The sequence below is a fragment of the Pempheris klunzingeri genome, chromosome 11, assembly GCF_042242105.1.
Source record: "Pempheris klunzingeri isolate RE-2024b chromosome 11, fPemKlu1.hap1, whole genome shotgun sequence".
Classification (NCBI taxonomy): Eukaryota; Metazoa; Chordata; class Actinopteri; order Acropomatiformes; family Pempheridae; genus Pempheris; species Pempheris klunzingeri.
This window is the reverse complement of record NC_092022.1, coordinates 22,405,125-22,427,534: the sequence shown is the minus strand read 5'-3', so window position 1 is coordinate 22,427,534 and position 22,410 is coordinate 22,405,125. Positions and strand designations below refer to the sequence as shown.

Below are 22,410 nucleotides of genomic sequence, written 5' to 3'. Positions count from 1 at the left end.
ACAACTTAATCACATGAGATAGCTCAAACATTCGAATTTCAACATTGTGTAGCATGATTCACTCGACTTGGAGTATATTAAGTTTGGATTAATGAAAGACAAAGAAATTCACATGTCACAGGAATTTTATTTAGAACAGAGCCAAACTTGACATTTCTCAGGAGTTTTATTCTGAACAGCCAAACTGGTAATTGATAAACAAACATTTCTGTTTGGAATGCATTGAAGAACACATTGCAATCAATTGTTTCCTCTTTAGCTAATGCCTTTTTGTACTTAGTATGACTTAATATTCCTCTCCCTCCTCCTCTCCCTCACCCTCAATGGAGTCAACGCCAACCTCCTCATAATCCTTCTCCAGAGCTGCCATGTCCTCCCTGGCCTCAGAGAACTCTCCCTCCTCCATACCCTCACCCACATACCAGTGAACAAAGGCACGCTTAGCGTACATCAGATCAAACTTGTGGTCCAGACGAGCCCAGGCCTCTGCAATAGCAGTGGTGTTGCTCAGCATGCACACGGCCCTCTGGACCTTGGCCAGGTCTCCACCAGGAACTACAGTGGGGGGCTGGTAGTTGATGCCCACCTTGAAACCAGTGGGGCACCAGTCCACAAACTGGATGGTGCGCTTGGTTTTGATGGTGGCAATGGCAGCATTCACATCTTTGGGCACCACATCACCACGGAACAGCAGGCAGCAGGCCATGTACTTCCCGTGGCGAGGGTCACATTTTACCATCTGATTGGCTGGCTCAAAGCAGGCGTTGGTGATCTCAGACACTGAGAGCTGCTCATGGTAAGCCTTCTCAGCGGAGATGACAGGGGCGTAGGTGGCCAGAGGGAAGTGGATACGGGGATATGGCACCAAGTTGGTCTGGAACTCTGTCAGATCAACATTGAGGGCGCCATCGAAACGAAGGGAAGCAGTGATGGAGGACACGATCTGACTGATCAACCTGTTCAGGTTGGTGTAAGTGGGACGCTCGATATCGAGGTTCCTACGGCAAATATCGTAGATGGCCTCGTTATCTACCATGAAGGCACAGTCAGAGTGCTCCAGGGTGGTGTGGGTGGTCAGGATGGAGTTGTAGGGTTCCACCACAGCGGTGGACACCTGGGGGGCTGGGTAGATGGAGAACTCCAGCTTGGACTTCTTGCCGTAATCGACAGACAGACGCTCCATCAGCAGGGAGGTGAAACCAGAGCCGGTGCCACCTCCAAAGCTGTGGAAAACCAGGAAGCCCTGAAGGCCGGTGCACTGGTCAGCCTGAGGACAGAGACGGAGAGACAGTGGTCAGATACAGCAGACAGATATGTCATTTATTATGACTCAAAATTAGGACCGGATCTCTCCTGATATCAAGTTACACACCAGTTTGCGGATCCTGTCCAGCACCAGGTCGATGATCTCCTTGCCGATGGTGTAGTGTCCACGGGCGTAGTTGTTGGCAGCATCCTCCTTGCCGGTAATCAGCTGCTCAGGGTGGAACAGCTGGCGGTAGGTGCCAGTGCGCACCTCATCTGTGGAGACAGGGAGAGTCACAAATGACCTGAGGGTTCGACTTCATGACATCAAAAGGCGACTATGATGACTACATGTCTGAGAGCTTACCGATGACAGTGGGCTCCAGGTCCACAAACACTGCTCTGGGGACGTGCTTTCCAGCTCCAGTCTCACTGAAGAAGGTGTTGAAGGAGTCGTCTCCTCCTCCGAGAGTCTTGTCACTGGGCATCTGTCCGTCCGGCTGAATCCCATGTTCCAGGCAGTAAAGCTCCCAGCAGGCATTGCCAATCTGGACACCGGCCTGACCAACGTGGATAGAGATACACTCACGCTGGGGAAAGAAAAAAAAGAACAGGGAAGTTATTTACCTGTGATACATTTCGGTTTAATTTCACAGTATTTTACAGACACTGCTGTCTTTTACATGAAATCCACCACCATAATTGTCCCATGAATGCTTGATGAAACATTCAGCTGCTCCCCCTATCTGAGAGCATCAGGGAGTGCAGCAGGAGGCATCTCATTGCACCTCAATCCGCAGGGGACAGAAAAGCCTGACAGCAGCCCCCACCTAGCCAGGACGTTGCTCTCGTCTTTCCTCCTGTCTTTTTTGTCCTCCTGTCTTTTCCACCTACACTCTCCCTTTTTTGCAAACATAAGCACCAATGCAAATTCATTCGCGTGCGCGCATCAAGCCTGGAATATTCCACCGTGCCTGAAGGATGCACGGTCACAGCGGATGCTCGGGAAGAAAATAAAGGACACCACCGCAATCACGACTGTCATTTGTGTACTAGACATGTGCTTGTGGGAAAAAAATGAAAGAAATTGCGCGATGGCTGGTAATTTAAATGAACCCTTTCCAACTTTACGCTGCACCCATTTACGATAATTATGGATGAGACTAAAATGACATTTGCTGCTGTATCCTAAAAGAAACGATAGCGGGATGTCTCCATCCATCCCCACCCAGCCTGCCCCTCCCTGCAGCCAAGCGGGGTAGGGCATTTGCAAGGTGTCTCATTTGTGGTGTATTGACACCTTTTGTCAAATTTGGCTAAATCAGAATCTAGAGAGAAAGACAAATAACGCTGCCACTTCACAAACACTGCGTGATGTTTCCTCCTGAGTGTCTGTTAGAGCAAGTAATCGGTGCATTGTTCTCATCTCCACACAATGACAGTCACACCGAGCCTCTGCCGCAGACTGCCTGTCCATCCACAGCAGACACACTCCTCATCCCTCATCCCTAAATGTGAGTACAGCCACTGTTAAAATGCCGGTGCAGCCATAAAGCAGGTGCAAACCCCCCCGTTGGTCATGTTGGGAGAGGCTCATCCAGAGATGGAGACCTCACGGCGACGTCGTGTCACAACCGAGACGCCGACTGCCGCGCGCCCTTCATCTCTGCCCCATAAAGCCCAGACAGACAGGTGAGGAGAGAGGAACTTACCATTTTTTCGTTTGAGGTTCAAAGAGGAAGAGGAGGAGGAGAAAATGTGAAGAAAAAGGCTTTTTTAAAAACGGTGGGTTTGCGTCGCGTGTTGTACCCAACGGGGTCGCTGCAACAACTGCTGAATGGGAGGGCGGTGCTCTCAGCTTTATATATGCAGGGCAGGCAGGGTTCTGTGCTTCTGTGCACTGTGGAGGAAAAAAACCCTGTTTTACTAGCACTGCTCGGTGAAGCTGCTGAAACCACGCTCTTCTCTGTTTTCCACTCAAACCTGAACAGAGCTGTCATTGTACAGTGTGCTCTTGAAGCGCACTGCAGTCAAACACATGTCACTGGATGGTAGAGATCTTATTAAGAGTGTGAACATTAAATTGTGGGACAATGTGCAAACAACTCTCAGGTCCTTCTTGTTGAATAAAGGGCCAGTTCAAACAAAGCTAATTGATTATGCATGCAGAGGAATGAGCAAAGACTGCACACATCTATGATTTATATGTGGCAAACTGCAAATCAGTGTAAAGCTGCAGAATGTGAGCTAGCCATGAGCAGATTCTGTCTAATTTATGATATGTTTCTTTTTGTGAGTGCTCAGTGCTCCTGATGCAAAATGGCTGCATGCTTCTGCTGCACAAGATGCTTCCATCCCGCTGGAGCTGATATCAGCCGGGTGTTCACGCTGCGGCTGAGGCCTGCCATGGTATCCACCCGGCATGCCAGCTCTCCAGCTCTCCTCCCTCTTTGTCCTAGATTCTCTGCAATGATGTCATTCAGTGGGCCGATCACGTGGCTGCGTGTCTGCCTGTCTCTCAGTGCTTCTGCTGTTCAGCTGGACTGAGTTTGGGGTGTGTTTCTGTCTTGTCTGAGGAACTGAAATTGCCTGAATTGCAGTTTATGTGGCATAATGGTTGCATTGAGGCATGTGCATTGACTAAGGTCCGTCTTCACGGTGTGGCTCCCTTAAGTCCTTGAGCTTTAAGCTGTCTTGAATCCTGCCGGGAATTACAGCAATTTGAAAAGAGGCTTGCATAGTGTTTCCAACATAATCAGCACCTTCCAAGGCGACAAGCCTGAAAAAAATATCCTCAGCTTTAGCCAAACCTTTTCTGTCAGAACACCCACCATAGCGTGGGAGTCGTCATCATTTATTCAGCAGGCAAGTGAGGATGCATGATTTACTAGCAGCTTTTTCTGGTCCCTGTCCTCAATATGAACGGCAGGGGATGAAAGAGGCAGGAAGCAGCCATGGCTCCCAGCCAGGACTTCTTGAGAGAACATTCTCCGCCCCTCTTTCTCCTCCTCCTCTTCCTCCTCCTCCTCCTCCTCCTCCTCCCAGGCAGCTGCTGAGACAGGGAGTGTCTGAGCAGCTGCACACCAAGAGCAGGGACGGAGGATGGGAATGCTGGAGAGATGGGAGTGGTCCTCCATGGCATGAAACTGACCGCACTGCATCCTGAGAAGAGAGAACATGATACCTAACTAAGTGAAGAGGCGTGTTCTCCATCTGTCACTGCAGAGACCCTGAGTCCAATGTTGCGATGCAGATGCAGTCAGATAAAAGAAGACAGTATCCTTGATTACTTCATCTGCATATATTTTGTTTGACTGCTGTGAGGTTGCAGGGGTGGGGCAGGACCTCAACAACACCGTCCTGGAGGTCCACAGTCGCTTCTGCTAATCAAAAACAATAAAACAACAAACCGATTGTCATTTCAAACCATTTTAGCTATTCTGACATTTTCCTTATTTTTAACACAAGTTACAACAGCAGACACAGGAGATGCTGGACACACACACACACACACACACAGACAGACAAGTGTAACACAGTAGATGACCAATTAAGCCATTTATTAAAAGATGCTTTACTGGAAACTTTGTGAAAACCACAGCATCTCACTGACACTCTGTGGTTTTCGTCCCCCACAACAACCCAAGACTTTTCTCTCTCTCTCTCTGTAGTCTTTTTTCGTTCAGGCTCCCCTGCACTGGACCATCAGCCATCCTGGGACACCTTCTCTCTCTGAGGCTGTCGGCGTCTCATTCCAGAGGTCTGGATCTGGATCTCTGTCCTCTCCTCCTGTGTTGTCTTAGGCAGGGAGGAGGTAATGATGCTGGGTCCATATTCTTCAGCTTGTGTAATTTTGTCATCATGATTTGTTCATGCTGTGATTATTTCTTTGTCCGTTCTGTAGACATCACATCTACTGCACGTCTGTCCACCCTGGGAGAATAATGGGGTATTTCTTTATCTGAATCAAGGGTCTCAGGATACATGTGTTGTGTGGTGGACAGGTTGTAAAGCTCTTATAAGGCAAATTTGTTATCTGTGATTTGGGCTATACAGATAGAATTTACTTGACTTGAATTTAAATTTGTCAGTGCAAGCTTTCAAATGACATATATAAGGCTGGTAGCTCTTTTTTAAAAAATTTAAACAAGCTTTTTCACAGTGAATAAATTTGATCAGCTGGCCCAAGAAAATCTCTTCACTTTTCTCAATGCATCAGATATCTGAAATCAGAAACACTAGGAGAAGATTATGCAGAAGCATTGACTGGATGGAGTTTTTGGACTTCATTGATGGAGTCCAAAATGATTTGCCAAAAAGAGGGGATTCCTGCCTCTGGGACAACTGGTGCCATAGAGTTTCCCTTGTTGTTAGCAACCAAGATGCTTAACTGTCTGTTAGTTTTTTCTGGGCTCTTCTTTAGGCCCACTGACGGAACAATTTACAGTCTTTCTCACTGTAAGCTGCTACACACATCCAGTTACATTACTGTAACTGGCGTGTGAACATAAGCGCTGAGCCACAATGCTGCCATACATCTTGTGCTGCAGAGGCCACACCCTGCCCTCCTCCTGACATTTATTTTTTTAGTCATCACTGTTATAAGACAAGGACACATGCGCTTGTAGGTCAGAGCAAGTGCAGACACTTGCTACAGACAAACAGACACACGACATCAGGGGGAAACATTTTGGAAAAGAGGTGGCTGAGGCGCCTCACATCCCCCCACAGAGGCAGCTGCACTGCAGCCCCTTAATGCTGCCATTTAAGCCCAGTCACGTGACTTCCAGATAAAGGCGGTCTGTGTGGATACTGGGCTGTATCCAGGCAACTCCACTATTCATTTCCTAGCAACGGTTAAATCTTGGGCGGAGGGTGTGGGGGTTGGGCGTATGTGGCTCCCCGTAGTCTCCATGTTCCTCATCTATGACTGGGCAGTTTGACCTCATTTATCTTGGATAGAATAACTTAATATAGATTTAATATAAAATCAGCTGCTTCTGCTGCTCAATAAAACCCACAGCCACCTTACAGGCCAAAATGCAGTGATTTACCAAAAAATATGAAGATAACTTGACAAACTGCATGTCGTATCACGTTTGTATGATAGGAAGCTAGACAGGACACATGGTCGGAGTGAAAATTCACCAAAAATACAGCAAATAGCAGTGATTGACTGGACTAATGTTGTAACAGTTGATGTCTACAGGGTAACACCTTTCAAACTACGTATTTGCATGAACAGCAGATGCATATTTCTTGATATTGCTTTTGGGCAGAATATAACAATTCTATCAACATCCCAATCTTTGTGAAAGCTGAGGCAGCGTAGAAAGCATCCCAGAGCTTCAAATCCAGGCAGATCTCCTGCTTGATTTTATACTGGCAGGTGCTCAGGCAAGTGTGATGTGTGGGCCCCGCTAAAATCTAAGAAATAAATCAGTTACATGTTATTCTGTGAGGATGGATTATTCTTTAATGTGGCCGTGCACGCAGGCTGTTTGCAGCATGGCTGCAGACTGGGCCTCTCCTGTCTGGCATTAAATTACGCAGCATTTCTCCTCACAATAAGAAGCGCCATGCTTGCAGCACAAAAGGATGTCGGGAATCGGGTGGGGTCTGCGAGGCGGTCTTTGCAGCGGGACAGCGGCTCGTCCAATACAAAGCCGCGGACGGGTCCGAAACGTCAGACCGACAGGAGATCGACCAATCAGGGCGCAGGAGCGACCGGCGCCGGAGCTGCACTTGCATATATACCGCTGTCCATCCTCATGTGCGCCATTATCTCTTACATCGACCCCATAACTGTCGAATTGTAAGACTCTCCGCCGAGGAGCTTCTGCAACCCTCGACCGCAACTACATCATCACAAAATGGTAAGAAATTCTCAAAAGTTCATTAATAGCCATGTTTGAGGTTTACATCTTTGCTTCCACTTACTAGAGACGTGACCTGTGTGTGTGTGTGTGTGAGGATGAGGGGAGTGAACAGGATGGAAAAGTGGTGATGAGAGCCTGTGCTATCACTAAACTTCACTTCAGCTGCGACATTTTTAGTTAGAAATGTGAATTAAGTGTGAGGTTTGGTGGAGAAGACGTCCTGGTCCCGGATGGGTCACGTAAACGTCAGAAAGCCTACGTGGCGGGCAGACTGAACAACACCGGCCACCACCTCTCGGGGCAGCGCTGCCCTGCAGCGGTAAGAAGATGCGCACAAGCGGTCCTCAGATGTTCCGCACCCAGAGAAACCCTATCCGTGAGGAGTAATGGCTGAAATGCGCTGTCACCATGGCGCACGGCATTAAAGATTCATGCTGGTAATGGGCACCGCTGAAATGTCCCCCGATAGCTGCTGCTGGTCCAGATGGAGGGGGACTTACCTCCGTATCCTCTGCTGCTGTAAGCTGGCGGACAGACACCTGCCGGTTTGAGGTTAACGGTTTTCAACGGTTTCACTCTAATTCCAGCAACCGTCATCCGTTGCCAGAGTGATGGGCTTGTCGCATAGCAACGTGGTTCCAGACAGAACGCAGTGCGCCAGAAAACAACTGAGTCTAGTCGATCTGTAGCTGCACTGTTTTTAATGCTAATTAATTTAAATATAATATCTTATATGAACATTATCATTAAGAATAAACAACTGAAGCTTCTTAATACTTTAAGAAGCTGACATTTGTTTCCACAATATAGACTTAATATTTATCTTAAATGGTCGCAAAGTTCAATCTAAAAGCCCACTTCTTCATCCGGGACATGTCAGAATAAAATGAAGTAGAAGATGAAGTAAAAGCATTTTCATAATGTTAGATATTTTTCAGTGTTTCCGATGCAGCATATCTAAATAAATGTATCAGTCAAATAACTTCCCCTTTTTTTTTCCTTTCCTCCAGCGTGAGTGTATCTCTATCCACGTCGGTCAGGCCGGTGTCCAGATTGGCAATGCCTGCTGGGAGCTTTACTGCCTGGAACATGGGATCCAGCCGGACGGACAGATGCCCAGTGATAAGACCATCGGAGGAGGAGACGATTCCTTCAACACCTTCTTCAGTGAGACTGGAGCTGGAAAGCACGTCCCCAGAGCAGTGTTTGTGGACCTGGAGCCCACTGTCATCGGTAAGCTCTAAATGTATATTATTATAATTCCCTTTTTTATTTAAATTTTCACCTCCGTCAGCACAGCTGTAGAATTCAATTTTATGCTAACTTCCTTACAGATGAGGTGCGCAGTGGTACCTACCGCCAGCTGTTCCACCCTGAGCAGCTGATCACCGGCAAGGAGGATGCTGCCAATAACTACGCCCGTGGACACTACACCATCGGCAAGGAGATCATCGACCTGGTGCTGGACAGGATCCGCAAACTGGTGCGTAACTTGATATCAGGAGAGATCTGGTGCCAATTTTGATTCATAATAAATGACATAACTGTCTGCTGTATCTGACCACTGTCTCTCCGTCTCTGTCCTCAGGCTGACCAGTGCACCGGCCTTCAGGGCTTCCTGGTTTTCCACAGCTTCGGAGGTGGCACCGGCTCTGGTTTCACCTCCCTGCTGATGGAGCGTCTGTCTGTCGATTACGGCAAGAAGTCCAAGCTGGAGTTCTCCATCTACCCAGCCCCCCAGGTCTCCACCGCTGTGGTGGAGCCCTACAACTCCATCCTGACCACCCACACCACCCTGGAGCACTCTGACTGTGCCTTCATGGTAGATAATGAGGCCATTTACGATATCTGCCGTAGGAACCTCGATATCGAGCGTCCCAGTTACACCAACCTCAATAGGCTAATCGGTCAGATCGTGTCCTCCATCACTGCTTCCCTTCGTTTCGATGGCGCCCTTAATGTTGATCTGACAGAGTTCCAGACCAACTTGGTGCCATATCCCCGTATCCACTTCCCTCTGGCCACCTACGCCCCTGTCATCTCCGCTGAGAAGGCTTACCATGAGCAGCTCTCAGTGTCTGAGATCACCAACGCCTGCTTTGAGCCAGCCAATCAGATGGTAAAATGTGACCCTCGCCACGGCAAATACATGGCCTGCTGCCTTTTGTACCGTGGTGATGTGGTGCCCAAAGATGTGAATGCTGCCATTGCCACCATCAAAACCAAGCGCTCCATCCAGTTTGTGGACTGGTGCCCCACTGGTTTCAAGGTGGGCATCAACTACCAGCCCCCCACTGTAGTTCCTGGTGGAGACCTGGCCAAGGTCCAGAGGGCCGTGTGCATGCTGAGCAACACCACTGCTATTGCAGAGGCCTGGGCTCGTCTGGACCACAAGTTTGATCTGATGTACGCTAAGCGTGCCTTTGTTCACTGGTATGTGGGTGAGGGTATGGAGGAGGGAGAGTTCTCTGAGGCCAGGGAGGACATGGCAGCTCTGGAGAAGGATTATGAGGAGGTTGGCGTTGACTCCATTGAGGGTGAGGGAGAGGAGGAGGGAGAGGAATATTAAACGACATAAAGGATTTAGACAAACAGGAAATAACTGATTCCATTCACTCTTAAATACATTCCAACAAATGTCCGTCTATTAATTACCAGTTTGGCTGTTCAGAACTAAACTCCTGAAAATGTCAATGTTTAAGTTCCTGTGATGGGGCCAGAGAGGATGTGACAGGGTTGTGAGGCTGAAGCTTACGGCTTTGAGGGTGAGGAAGAGGAGTATTGAAAGGAAGATGAGTTGCTTCTTAATCAGGAAACAATTGCTTCAAAAATGTTGTCAATGACATTCCAAAATGTTTGTACAACAAATCCAAAAATGTCTTTCAATAAATTTCCTGTAACATGATGAAGTTGTCTGTCTCATTTTTTCATTAAAATAATGTATGTTTAATATATATGTGTTTTGTGGTAGTATTACCCAATACCCAGTGCTTTATTCTACTTTTAAATCTTTGAAATGAGTGTTTGAACCATCATATTGAACTGGCTCAGAGTTTTCCCAGTTATTATTATTATTATTTTTTTTTTGAATAAATCTTAAATGAGAGAAAAGTAAGATTTTGACTCGAGCTCAGTTATGCATGTCAGTGTTTCAGCTATGAAATATTGGCATTTTTTTACCTTCATAATTCAACATTTATAAACAAAAGCGTGCAAAAACTGAAATCTGACTGGTACAGAACACATCAGCATATGTTCTATGCAGAGACAGAATTTAAATAAGAGATAAGATAGAACAAAAAAACTTTTTATTGATCCCACAGTGGGGAAAGTTCGCTGTTATGATGGATGCATCTCTTACTGTTTAACCCTGGATTTACCTAATGTCTTCTCAACATCTGTCACCTGGATGTGTGTGTGTGTGTGTGTGTGTGTGTGTGTGTGTGTGTGTGTGTGTGTGTGTGTGTGTGTGCAGTGTCAGGGTTTGTCCTGGGTTATTGGAAAATGGTTAGATATTAAAGTATGCATCCTCCACCGTATCTGCTCCGTATTATACACAGCCTGCCACTGACCAGATCACAGCATCCACATGATTTCTTTTCCCCACAGAAAGGAAACACTTAATGGACACCATACTGTATGGATACACAGTTTGCATTTTAAATGCAGAAATAATGAAAGATCTTCACTGATTTGACATAATGCAGAATTTAGGAGGGGTGGGGGGGCAGAAGTAGTTGTGTTTTATTAAGCTGCTGTGTGTTGAGTGCTCAGGGCCACTGCAGTGTAGGCGTGTGCAGTGTGGACTTGGAGCATCAGCTGTTTTAGCAGGTTGGACAGTCAGCTTGTTTCAGCTGGCACCTTAACCATCATCAGAGTATCTCTGTCCTGCTAAGACCAGCCAAAATCAGTAACAATAAAAGCACATAAGACCACCAGCCTTAGCTGGTGCATTTTTATGTTGTTCTACAGGTAGACTGTCCACGGTGCCTCATTTACTCAACTTCCAGTTTCAGCCCAGCTGATGATGCTGTTTCTGTCATTTTCTAGGTTTGGTCAGGCTCAGGCATTTTGTAGATTGTGAATATTACTGTCAAACACTTCTTAAACATTTCTTGACAACGTGCTAGTAAACCTAAATGTATTAATACTGTGTGCGTCGGGTCCGGGCCCCTGTTCTCAAAATCCATACAGCTTATCAGGGTGTCCCATCTCACATATCTCTGTTCTGTCCTTTGTAATTGTACGTGTATTTTAACTATTTTGAGCCAAAAATCAAACTAAACTGAAATGAAAATGATTAAAAAAAAAAAAGATAATAGTAACATGGGGTTAGAAATATGTACATTTTATGGTCATTTAATTGTTATTTTACAACACAGGGTTGCATAATGAAATGTACATTGTAATGCCTTCATGCTACGCACAGAATATATATGAATAATTACATTTAGAATAGAATAAGATAAAATAAAATAAAACAATATATAGACTTATTTATTTACAGGTATACGTACACACATACACACCCAGACATAAGACTGCATACACTAGAGGTTATAATTGTCTTGAATTGTTCCAGAGGTATCAGACTCACTAATATAATTTCTGTGTGGAGGAAAACACATGAATATTTGTACATTAGGGCCGACAGTATGTACGTCTTGTGAAACAGACCTGGTGGGAGTCATTAGGTAACTCTTGATTTCAGTTGTTCAGGAATATTTGGGAGGATAATTTAAACTGCTCAGTGTCTTGCTTGTTCTGGTTCTGGATATGAATGAGGCAGAGGAGGGGACTTCACCTGTCCTCCTCGAGAGGCAGAACGTGGCGTCTCAGGCGCAAATACTCCTCTGCCTCGTCTCATTGCATTGAATAAGATCGATAAGCCGTCAGGGTAAGTCACATTTTAAATATTTTGTTTTTATCTGTAAAATGTTTAAATGTCAATATGCCTGTTGTTAGACAAATGAAAATATTATCAATTTTCAAATATTTTCCACTGCATTCCTGCCCTGCCACTTGAATCCTCTTCCCACATAACTCCTCTAAATCAGCTCAGTTTGACACTCGCTTGACATTAACTGTGTCACAAATTTTTTTTTTTAGCTTTTATATAAATGTAATTCAATGCACCTTGTTCAAAAACTGATTTTATGGTAAATTGACACATGCCACAAGCCCTCTAAAAGAGCACTTTGTACTGTAAACAAATTCCAGTTTTCAGGGGAATCTCGTATTCCCAGTGTGGAATGTGAATGTGGCTTTTTAAAGAGACAGCACAATGTGTGACCTAGATTATCCCCTCTCACTACAGTAATCCTGTGTGCAATACAGACGGCCCTTTGTTACATCAGAAAATGCACCGGGCTCCTGTGAAATAAATGATAGGCTGACCCGCTGTCAGACTGTGTAACAGTGAAGGCTTGTCGTGCAAGGTGTGGAGAACAAAGTGAAACAGTCTATGATGCACTGCTAGTTCATTTAAAGGCTGTCTGGCAAAAACACATTCATTCTAAATGCGCAGAAGTACAAAGCTTGAGATTTTAATCCAAATCTTCTTTCTCTGCACCACAGCGTGAGTGTATCTCCATCCTAGATATTTTTCAGTGTTTCCGATGCAGCATATCTAAATAAATGTATCAGTCAAATAACTTCCCAGTTTTTTTTTTCTTTCCCCAGCGTGAGTGTATCTCCATCCACGTCGGTCAGGCCGGTGTCCAAATTGGCAATGCCTGCTGGGAGCTTTACTGCCTGGAACATGGGATTCAGCCTGACGGACAGATGCCCAGTGACAAAGCCACTGGAGGAGGAGACGATTCTTTCAACACCTTCTTCAGTGAAACTGGAGCTGGAAAGCACGTCCCCAGAGCAGTGTTTGTGGACCTGGAGCCCACTGTCATCGGTGAACTCATTAAATATTACTTATGTTGTACTTCTAGTTTTTTCCACTCAGTCAGTGAAACGCTTCAATAACTTATGTTCATCTCCTTCCTTACAGATGAGGTGTGCATGAGGACTCACTGCTAGCTGTTCCACCCCGAGCAGCTGATCACTGACAAGGAGGATGCTGCCTACAACTACGCCCGTGGACACTACACCATCGGCAAGGAGATCATCGACCTGGTGCTGGACAGGATCCGCACACTGGTGATCTGATGTACGCTAAGCGTGCCTTTGTTCACTGGTATGTGGGTGAGGGTATGGAGGAGGGAGAGGCCAGAGAGGACATGGCAGCTCTGGAGAAGGATTATGAGGAAATAGGCGTTCACTCCGCTGGGGGTGAAGGAGGGCAGGAGGGGGAGGAGGGGGAGGAGGGAGGGGAGCGGGCCTGAAAAATATAATATGCACAAATACAATATCTTGCATTTGCATTTGAATGGCTTATGACTATCAAATCTCTGAAAGACTTTTTTCATCTGTGAGGATTTAACGCACTTCTTGTTCACTATTAGTTAACTCCATTATATCCTTCTTCTCTGCCTTTCCATGTGTTGTGCTGTGTTTTACATTCAAATTCAGACTGAAGCATTTCTTTTTTAAATGATATTTTCATGTTTTGATGAATGAGAGATAATTCATTTAAATTAAATTAATTTAATTTAAATTAGCTTTTCTCATGAAATATTGACTTCAGAGAAAAAATATTTTACATCTGCCTGGTGATGGAGGTCCTGTGTAACAGGATAATTTGGCAAGACAATAAACCGAATGACTCCAGATTTACTGAAGAAATCCAAACCAACAAGCCTGCATGGAGACCTCTGGTGGTTGTGTTGGGCCAGAAAAAAAAAGACCCAAATCATCAGATCAAAAGGAGGGTCGAGACCACAAACTGGCTTCATATGTCGAGCAGTAGTTGCGATGGCGAAGAGGCCTTTTTCTTGACAGAACATAGTATGAAAAACACGTGTCAATAATAAAATTGACAATGGCTGAATTTCTATTAGCTGCTTTGGTTTCAGGGAATGCAAATTTTTGTACATGTTGTATTTGGGGGTAAAATAAACACACAGGCCACACAGGTTTTTCAAATATCCCCCTTCTGTTATAGCATACTCTGATATACTTTAATTATATTCTGAATTTCTTATTTGTATGGAAAGAAAAAATGTGTGGCCATACAGTCTCTAAGACTGATTTATCACGATTTTTTTTTTTTTTTGTTGGCTCCTCAAACCTGTTATGTTCCTCCTCTCATATTGTAGCTATTGACCGACTTGTGCCTTTCCTGATTGTATAACCTGACAGTTCAAGTAACATGGAGACAATGACAGTCACACTGTCATGGCGGACTGTAACGCTGCACAGAGCAGGAGGGCGGGACCGAGACTGATGTTACCGGCACAGCCCGCGCTTAGCTGACGAATCAAAATGTCTCCTGTGAAAAAAAGGACCTTTTGACGACAGCGCAGCTCCTTTCAACCAATAGGAAAGAAGCTCGCCCGACTCTCGACCAATCAGATTCAGCTGCCCCCCCTTCCTCCAAGCCCCCTCGCGAGGCGAGTATAAAAGGCTCCGCCTAGCAACAGCCAGTAATATTCTCTTACTCAGTCTTCATTGAAACGCTGCGGTGAGAATTAAAATCGCCTCTTTATCCTTATTTCAACCCATTTTTTAAACACAGCGTCAGGAAAAATGGTGAGTATAGAATAATGGGACGTTGTAGCCAGTTTAGCCAGTTTAGCCAGGACCAGAGCTCCCATCATTACCAGTTTAAGCCAAAGGGTCTTTGTTGGCACTGACGTCAGGTCAACCTCTTCACTTGCATTAATTGGCGTTGCCCACGTTGAAAGAAAAGGCTATTGTGAAGAGCAGCTAACCAGATATTATGGCAATGTTACAATGTCTTTATTGGGCTTCAGAGTAGGCAGTGTAGTTTATATTATTGGTGTTGTATTTCAAATTTTATAAGCCCAAACCTATATATTAAGTTTTTAAATCGCATTTGCAGCGTTTTCCTATTTGCTGTAATGTGCGCACTGACCCACTTGGGCTCCATTAGTAGCTTTGTCACACTCCTGCTCCACCGCCCATCTTAGGGGTCTGGCTGTATGCCGTTTTTTTGTTTTGTGTTTTTAAATCAATGAATCAATTACTTAAGCTAAAATCTTTTCTAGTTCAAAAGATGAAGGTATCAAAACTATGACCACACCTATGTATTGTCTTGGGTGACTGAACATATGCTCATCCTGATGATTTGTAATGATATTCTCAATGTGTTTTTCTGCCTTAGGCACATTTAATTCATGGATAATCAGTTATATTTAGTGTCTGAATACAGTTTAAGAAGCTAAATTGCAGCGTGTGTTGTGTGACTTGATGATGATGATGATGTTGATTATCAGATTAAGAGCTGCTTTCAACAAGGTTAAAACAAAGTTGGCTAAATTGTAAGTAAATCTTGCAAATTGTGGTTTTCCTCCAGCGTGAGTGTATCTCAGTGCACGTTGGTCAGGCCGGTGTCCAGATTGGCAATGCCTGCTGGGAGCTTTACTGCCTGGAACATGGGATCCAGCCGGATGGACAGATGCCCAGTGGCAAGACTCTCGGAGGAGGAGACGACTCCTTCAACACCTTCTTCAGTGAGACTGGAGCAGGAAAGCACGTCCCCAGAGCAGTGTTTGTGGACCTGGAGCCCACTGTCATCGGTGAGCTCTCAGACATGTAGTCATCATAGTCTCCTTTTGATGTCATGAAGTCGAACCCTCAGGTCATTTGTGACTCCCTGTCTCCACAGATGAGGTGCGCACTGGCACCTACCGCCAGCTGTTCCACCCTGAGCAGCTGATCACCGGCAAGGAGGATGCTGCCAACAACTACGCCCGTGGACACTACACCATCGGCAAGGAGATCATCGACCTGGTGCTGGACAGGATCCGTAAACTGGTGCGTAACTTGATATCAGGAGAGATCCGGTCCTAATTTTGATTCATAATAAATGACATAACTGTCTGCTGTATCTGACCACTGTCTCTCCGTCTCTGTCCTCAGGCTGACCAGTGCACCGGCCTTCAGGGCTTCCTGGTTTTCCACAGCTTCGGAGGTGGCACCGGCTCTGGTTTCACCTCCCTGCTGATGGAGCGTCTGTCTGTCGATTACGGCAAGAAGTCCAAGCTGGAATTTTCCGTCTACCCAGCCCCCCAGGTCTCCACCGCTGTGGTGGAGCCCTACAACTCCATCCTGACCACCCACACCACCCTGGAGCACTCTGACTGTGCCTTCATGGTAGATAACGAGGCCATCTACGATATCTGCCGTAGGAACCTCGATATCGAGCGTCCCAGTTACACCAACCTGAACAGGTTGATCAGTCAGATCGTGTCCTCCATCACTGCTTCCCTTCGTTTCGATGGCGCCCTTAATGTTGATCTGACAGAGTTCCAGACCAACTTGGTGCCATATCCCCGTATCCACTTCCCTCTGGCCACCTACGCCCCTGTCATCTCCGCTGAGAAGGCTTACCATGAGCAATTAACAGTTTCAGAAATCACCAACGCCTGCTTTGAGCCAGCTAACCAGTTGGTAAAATGTGACCCTCGCCACGGCAAGTACATGGCCTGCTGCCTGCTGTTCCGTGGTGACGTGGTGCCCAAAGATGTGAATGCTGCCATTGCCACCATCAAAACCAAGCGCACCATCCAGTTTGTGGACTGGTGCCCCACTGGTTTCAAGGTGGGCATCAACTACCAGCCCCCCACTGTAGTTCCTGGTGGAGACCTGGCCAAGGTCCAGAGGGCCGTGTGCATGCTGAGCAACACCACTGCTATTGCAGAGGCCTGGGCTCGTCTGGACCACAAGTTTGATCTGATGTACGCTAAGCGTGCCTTTGTTCACTGGTATGTGGGTGAGGGTATGGAGGAGGGAGAGTTCTCTGAGGCCAGGGAGGACATGGCAGCTCTGGAGAAGGATTATGAGGAGGTTGGAGCTGATAGCCTGGGGGAGGAGGATGAAGGGGAAGAGTATTAAGCAGGCATACATTCCCTTGTATTGATCTCTGATCTGTGCCTTTATCAGAAATAAAGTATCCATCAACTGCATAAGTGTTTGCTCTCTTTAATGCTTTCCACAGGGCAGGAGTACTGTTGGACAACACTGTTTCATTCCTCTCACTAATGCCATAAACGTTCTGCTATCTTGAGCAGGATCAAACTGGTTTGAAGTAGTTTTACATGGTGCAGCTTTAGTAATACTTTGTTCCAGCGAAGCAGTTGGCTTAATCACATGATTATGACCCTGGTGACTGGCTGGTGTACCTTATGAAACCCCATGGGCCCTTGCACTGTTTCAGCAGCCAAGTCAGATACAGGGCTTAGAGGTAGCTATGAGGAAGAAAACGGGGGCTGTATCCAAGAATTTTTGTTAACAATTGGTGTGCCAGTTATTTTCTACATGAATCATTTGATCTATAGGACATTAGAGAGCAGTGAAAGATGTCCTTCGCAGTATCACAGAGGCCCCAGGTGAACTCAGCAAATGACTTTGTGTCTGACAAATAGTCCAAGAACCCCAAATATTCTTTTTTTTGTTACAATGCAAAAACAAGAAAAGCAGCAAGTGTTAACATTTGAGAACCTGGAACAATTGATTATCACACTAGCTACCAATTAGTTTTCTGTTTATCCGCTTATCGTTGCTCTAATCATTGCAGCTCAAAAAAAAAGTCTAGTACATAAAGTTAGCAATACATTGTGTTGTACAATTATGGTAAGAATTAATTGGAATTGTGTCGATGAATATTGGAAAGTGAGTTGATATAGGAACACTGATGCAATGTGCCCAAAGTATACAGTAGAGATGAATGCTGCAGTAAGATGTCGGATTATACATAACAAATCAACTGTAGTAATAGTTTGAGGGTGAACAAACTCAACATTTACTTGTGCTGATTTATAGGCAAACAGGGATTCAGTATTTTAATGTTAAAAATCCTTTAGAGCAGCTGTATAGCAGAGATTCTCATTTAATGAAAAATATTAAATTCCTGTTATGTGCTCCAACATTATGCAACTACTGGCTGAGAGAAAACAGAAATAGCTTTCAAATTGGCTTCCAACATGTGCAAAATGGAACAATGTTTAAATAAATGGGGACCTCTGGTGGCGGGAGTGAAACAAAGGTTGAGCGGATGGAAAGAAAAACTACCAGGTACCAAAATCATTTCTTGAAAGTTAAAGATAAACTATGAAGCGGCTGCCACAAAAGAACTTTTCTCTGCTCCAGTTAAGATTTGTCATAAGACTTTACAAGAACCAGTGTTATCAAAGTGAGGTCAAGGTGTGTGTGCCATTCCTTTTACTTCCAACAATGAAAGAAGTTCATTATAAGGTCACAAATCACATCGCGACCCCTTACACTTGTCTTTTGACCCCTTGGAGGGGCCTGATCCCCAGGTTGGGAACCACGGGACTAAACTACCTGTATGGATATAAATTAGTGAAAAATAGCTCCACCTTGATCACATGCATCAATACTAACATTACATAATACAACGTGATAAAACATCAGTCACAGGAGCCATTTTTCTTTACATACTTAAAGTACATTTTGCTGATAATACTTGTGTACTTTTACTTAAATGACATTTTGAATGCAGTATTTTTAATTGTAAGTACTGTCACATGGTGGTGGTCATACTTATACTGTATAAAGCACCTGGCTATGAGTGGTGGAGGAAGTAATCAGATGAAGTAAAAATGGCAATACCAAAGAGTAGAAATACTCTGTCACAAATAGAAGTCATGCATTTAAATTATTATTTTTTACCTAAGCCAAACTACAAATCAGCACCCCCAGCCCTGTGAACAATAAAGTTTTATTGAATCGTATCTGATAGCATGTTTGTTGATGATACTTTGTATTAATCACAAAGTCTCGGAAATTATAAAGTGAATGTAATGGAATAAAAACAGCAATATTTGCATTTGAACTGTGTTGGAGTTGAAGTATTTAATAGCAGAAATGGAAAATACTTTAAGTAGAAGTATCTCAAAACTGTACTTAAGTACAGCACTTGAGTAAATGTACTTAGTTACTTTCCATCACTGAGTACTGAGCACTCAGCACAACCTCCACGACTGTTTGTTGGTTAAAGAGAAATAAAAACACAGCCGATTAATAAGCTGTATTTAGCAGACTCTGCTCAGATACTGCTGCTCTGATGGATGCGATACATAACAAAAGAGTAAATTACTAAAATCCCCTTTAAAGTGTCCACTTCCTGTCCTGTCAGTTTCTGACGCGCTCAGTCTTCTGACCCACTTTCGCAAACTTCCTGCAGAGCTCGTGGCAAAGCGGAACACGACTGTTTAATTTGAACCAATAGGGATCCTCCCACGTGACGCAGTCAGCCAATGAGAGGCAGCGGGATTTTTCCGCCCGGTCAGAATCTATAAAAAGCCCCGCCTAGCTGAAGCCGTCAGTTACTTCTTACACAGGACTCCTAAAGGCCGAGCTGTGAGAGCTAACTTAGTCTCTTATTCCTCTTAATATAAACCTCTACACCCTCCACAGCGTCAGGAAACATGGTGAGTGTCGAATATTTATAATGTAAACGTTTTATATACGTGTGGGTAAACTTAGTCGAATTCAAAGCTGGAAAGTGTGTCATCACATGGCAGCCTAGTTGAACTACCTAATCCTTATCAACATAAGCAGCGTCAAGTGTTTACGTTTTTGAATCCAAAAATGTGAAAATGTAGGACGGTTGGTTAAACCCGGCCTTCAGTGGGCCGTTCAAACTCGACAGGTACAGCCTAAAATCAAGTTCAGTCGCGGCGGCCTGTTTCCGGTTTTCGGTGACCCAGTTGGCGGAGGTCAGTGTGCTTTGAGCCTGAAACATTCCTCTGTTTTACCGCCTGTTTGAAAGGGCCCGGCCTCTGTGAAACTGCAAACACAGGCTTTTCAAACAAAACCTATTCACTAAAAGCCTTATGGGCCTCTATGTATTTAATCTTTGATGTTGTGAAGGGCTTTTACTTTGTTGTGAGGATCTTTAATCTGCAGCTGCGTTTGTTTTGTTCCACCACAGCACTTTGATGTGGAAAATGTTCTCAGTACACGATTTTCTTCATTTCTTCAGAGCTATATGAGTGAATAAGCAGCATATCTGTGATGTATCTGTGTCTCCAGGGTGTTTTCCTCACAGGGTAAAAGTCTGTGCAGCATGTCATCAGGTGACTAGTCATGATGATCTGGTTCTGTACAAAAGAGCCCTTTTTCCACGTCATTGAACACAGAATCAGGTCTTAAGCGGGCATCAACATGTGACGACAAGCCTGCAGCACCTAGTTACAATCTGCACAAGAACCTCTAAACACAGCTTCCCACTAACAAGCTATCAACCTAATCTTTTTTTCTTTTTTTTTTAATTCCTTTCTTTCCCCAGCGTGAGTGTATCTCTGTGCACGTCGGCCAGGCTGGTGTCCAGATTGGCAATGCCTGCTGGGAGCTTTACTGCCTGGAACATGGGATCCAGCCGGATGGACAGATGCCCAGTGGCAAGACTCGTGGAGGAGGAGACGACTCCTTCAACACCTTCTTCAGTGAGACTGGAGCTGGAAAGCACGTCCCCAGAGCAGTGTTTGTGGACCTGGAGCCCACTGTCATCGGTAAGCTCTCAGACATGTAGTCATCATAGTTGCCTTTTGATGTCATGAAGTCGAACCTTCAAGTCATTTGTGACTCTCCCTGTCTCCACAGATGAGGTGCGCAGTGGTACCTACCGCCAGCTGTTCCACCCTGAGCAGCTGATTACCGGCAAGGAGGATGCTGCCAACAACTACGCCCGTGGACACTACACCATCGGCAAGGAGATCATCGACCTGGTGATGGACAGGATTCGCAAACTGGTGCGTAACTTGATATCAGGAGAGATCCGGTTCCAATTTTGATTCATAATAAATGACATAACTGTCTGCTGTATCTGACCACTGTCTCTCCGTCTCTGTCCTCAGGCTGACCAGTGCACCGGCCTTCAGGGCTTCCTGGTTTTCCACAGCTTCGGAGGTGGCACCGGCTCTGGTTTCACCTCCCTGCTGATGGAGCGTCTGTCTGTCGATTACGGCAAGAAGTCCAAGCTGGAGTTCTCCATCTACCCAGCCCCCCAGGTGTCCACCGCTGTGGTGGAGCCCTACAACTCCATCCTGACCACCCACACCACCCTGGAGCACTCTGATTGTGCCTTCATGGTAGATAACGAGGCCATTTACGATATTTGCCGTAGGAACCTCGATATTGAGCGTCCCAGTTACACCAACCTGAACAGGTTGATCAGTCAGATCGTGTCCTCCATCACTGCTTCCCTTCGTTTCGATGGCGCCCTCAATGTTGATCTGACAGAGTTCCAGACCAACTTGGTGCCATATCCCCGTATCCACTTCCCTCTGGCCACATACGCCCCTGTCATCTCCGCTGAGAAGGCTTACCATGAGCAATTAACGGTTTCAGAGATCACCAACGCCTGCTTTGAGCCAGCCAATCAGATGGTAAAATGTGACCCTCGCCACGGCAAATACATGGCCTGCTGCCTTTTGTACCGTGGTGATGTGGTGCCCAAAGATGTGAATGCTGCCATTGCCGCTATCAAAACCAAGCGCTCCATCCAGTTTGTGGACTGGTGCCCCACTGGTTTCAAGGTGGGCATCAACTACCAGCCCCCCACTGTAGTTCCTGGTGGAGACCTGGCCAAGGTCCAGAGGGCCGTGTGCATGCTGAGCAACACCACTGCTATTGCAGAGGCCTGGGCTCGTCTGGACCACAAGTTTGATCTGATGTACGCTAAGCGTGCCTTTGTTCACTGGTATGTGGGTGAGGGTATGGAGGAGGGAGAGTTCTCTGAGGCCAGGGAGGACATGGCAGCTCTGGAGAAGGATTATGAGGAGGTTGGAGCTGATAGCCTGGGGGAGGACGATGAAGGGGAGGAGTATTAAGCAGGCATACATTCCCTTGTATTGATCTCTGATCTGTGCCTTTTTTATCAATGTCAAAAATAAAGTTTGTTCATTGACTGGACTATTGTTTGTCCCCTTTAATACGCTCAGATGGACAGTAATAACTGCTTTTTTCAGTATGTAGCACTTTCTGTCCAGTAACTTCAGTAATTCTAAAAGTGCTTTTATCTGGTGCAGCATCAAAGTAATGGTAGTTTTGGACCCCTGATTTTGGTTATGGGATTACTTAATGGACCTTGTACTGTATTAATTTTGTCACTCAAACTCTCAAATACTTGACTTATAAAGCTGATCTTGCTGCCACTTACTTTAGTCACTTGAGGGCAGTGGTGTTC

The 22,410-nt window shown here is 45.5% G+C and overlaps 4 protein-coding genes across 4 annotated transcripts; 3 read left to right on the top strand and 1 right to left on the bottom strand.

Annotated features, from left to right (window-relative positions):
* Positions 1-107: 107 nt before the first annotated feature.
* Positions 108-3,063, bottom strand: LOC139209404 (tubulin alpha chain). Its single transcript, XM_070839101.1, has 4 exons — positions 2,958-3,063; positions 1,613-1,835; positions 1,373-1,521; positions 108-1,267 (listed from the first exon to the last, which is right to left on the bottom strand). Exons 1-4 carry the CDS (start codon positions 2,958-2,960, stop codon positions 287-289), a joined length of 1,356 nt encoding a protein of 451 aa, XP_070695202.1. The 5' UTR covers positions 2,961-3,063; the 3' UTR covers positions 108-286.
* Positions 3,064-7,045: 3,982 nt separating this feature from the next.
* Positions 7,046-9,985, top strand: LOC139210373 (tubulin alpha chain-like). The gene is made up of 4 exons (XM_070840407.1): positions 7,046-7,121; positions 8,135-8,357; positions 8,459-8,607; positions 8,713-9,985. The coding sequence occupies exons 1-4, from the start codon at positions 7,119-7,121 to the stop codon at positions 9,691-9,693; spliced, it is 1,356 nt and encodes a 451-aa protein (XP_070696508.1). The 5' UTR covers positions 7,046-7,118; the 3' UTR covers positions 9,694-9,985.
* A 4,692-nt stretch (positions 9,986-14,677) lies between these two features.
* On the top strand, positions 14,678-17,167 carry LOC139210375 (tubulin alpha-1C chain). Its single transcript, XM_070840410.1, has 4 exons — positions 14,678-14,765; positions 15,553-15,775; positions 15,865-16,013; positions 16,119-17,167. Exons 1-4 carry the CDS (start codon positions 14,763-14,765, stop codon positions 17,091-17,093), a joined length of 1,350 nt encoding a protein of 449 aa, XP_070696511.1. The 5' UTR covers positions 14,678-14,762; the 3' UTR covers positions 17,094-17,167.
* Positions 17,168-19,562: 2,395 nt separating this feature from the next.
* LOC139210374 (tubulin alpha-1C chain-like) lies at positions 19,563-22,136 on the top strand. The gene is made up of 4 exons (XM_070840408.1): positions 19,563-19,651; positions 20,512-20,734; positions 20,826-20,974; positions 21,080-22,136. Exons 1-4 carry the CDS (start codon positions 19,649-19,651, stop codon positions 22,052-22,054), a joined length of 1,350 nt encoding a protein of 449 aa, XP_070696509.1. The 5' UTR covers positions 19,563-19,648; the 3' UTR covers positions 22,055-22,136.
* Positions 22,137-22,410: the final 274 nt, after the last annotated feature.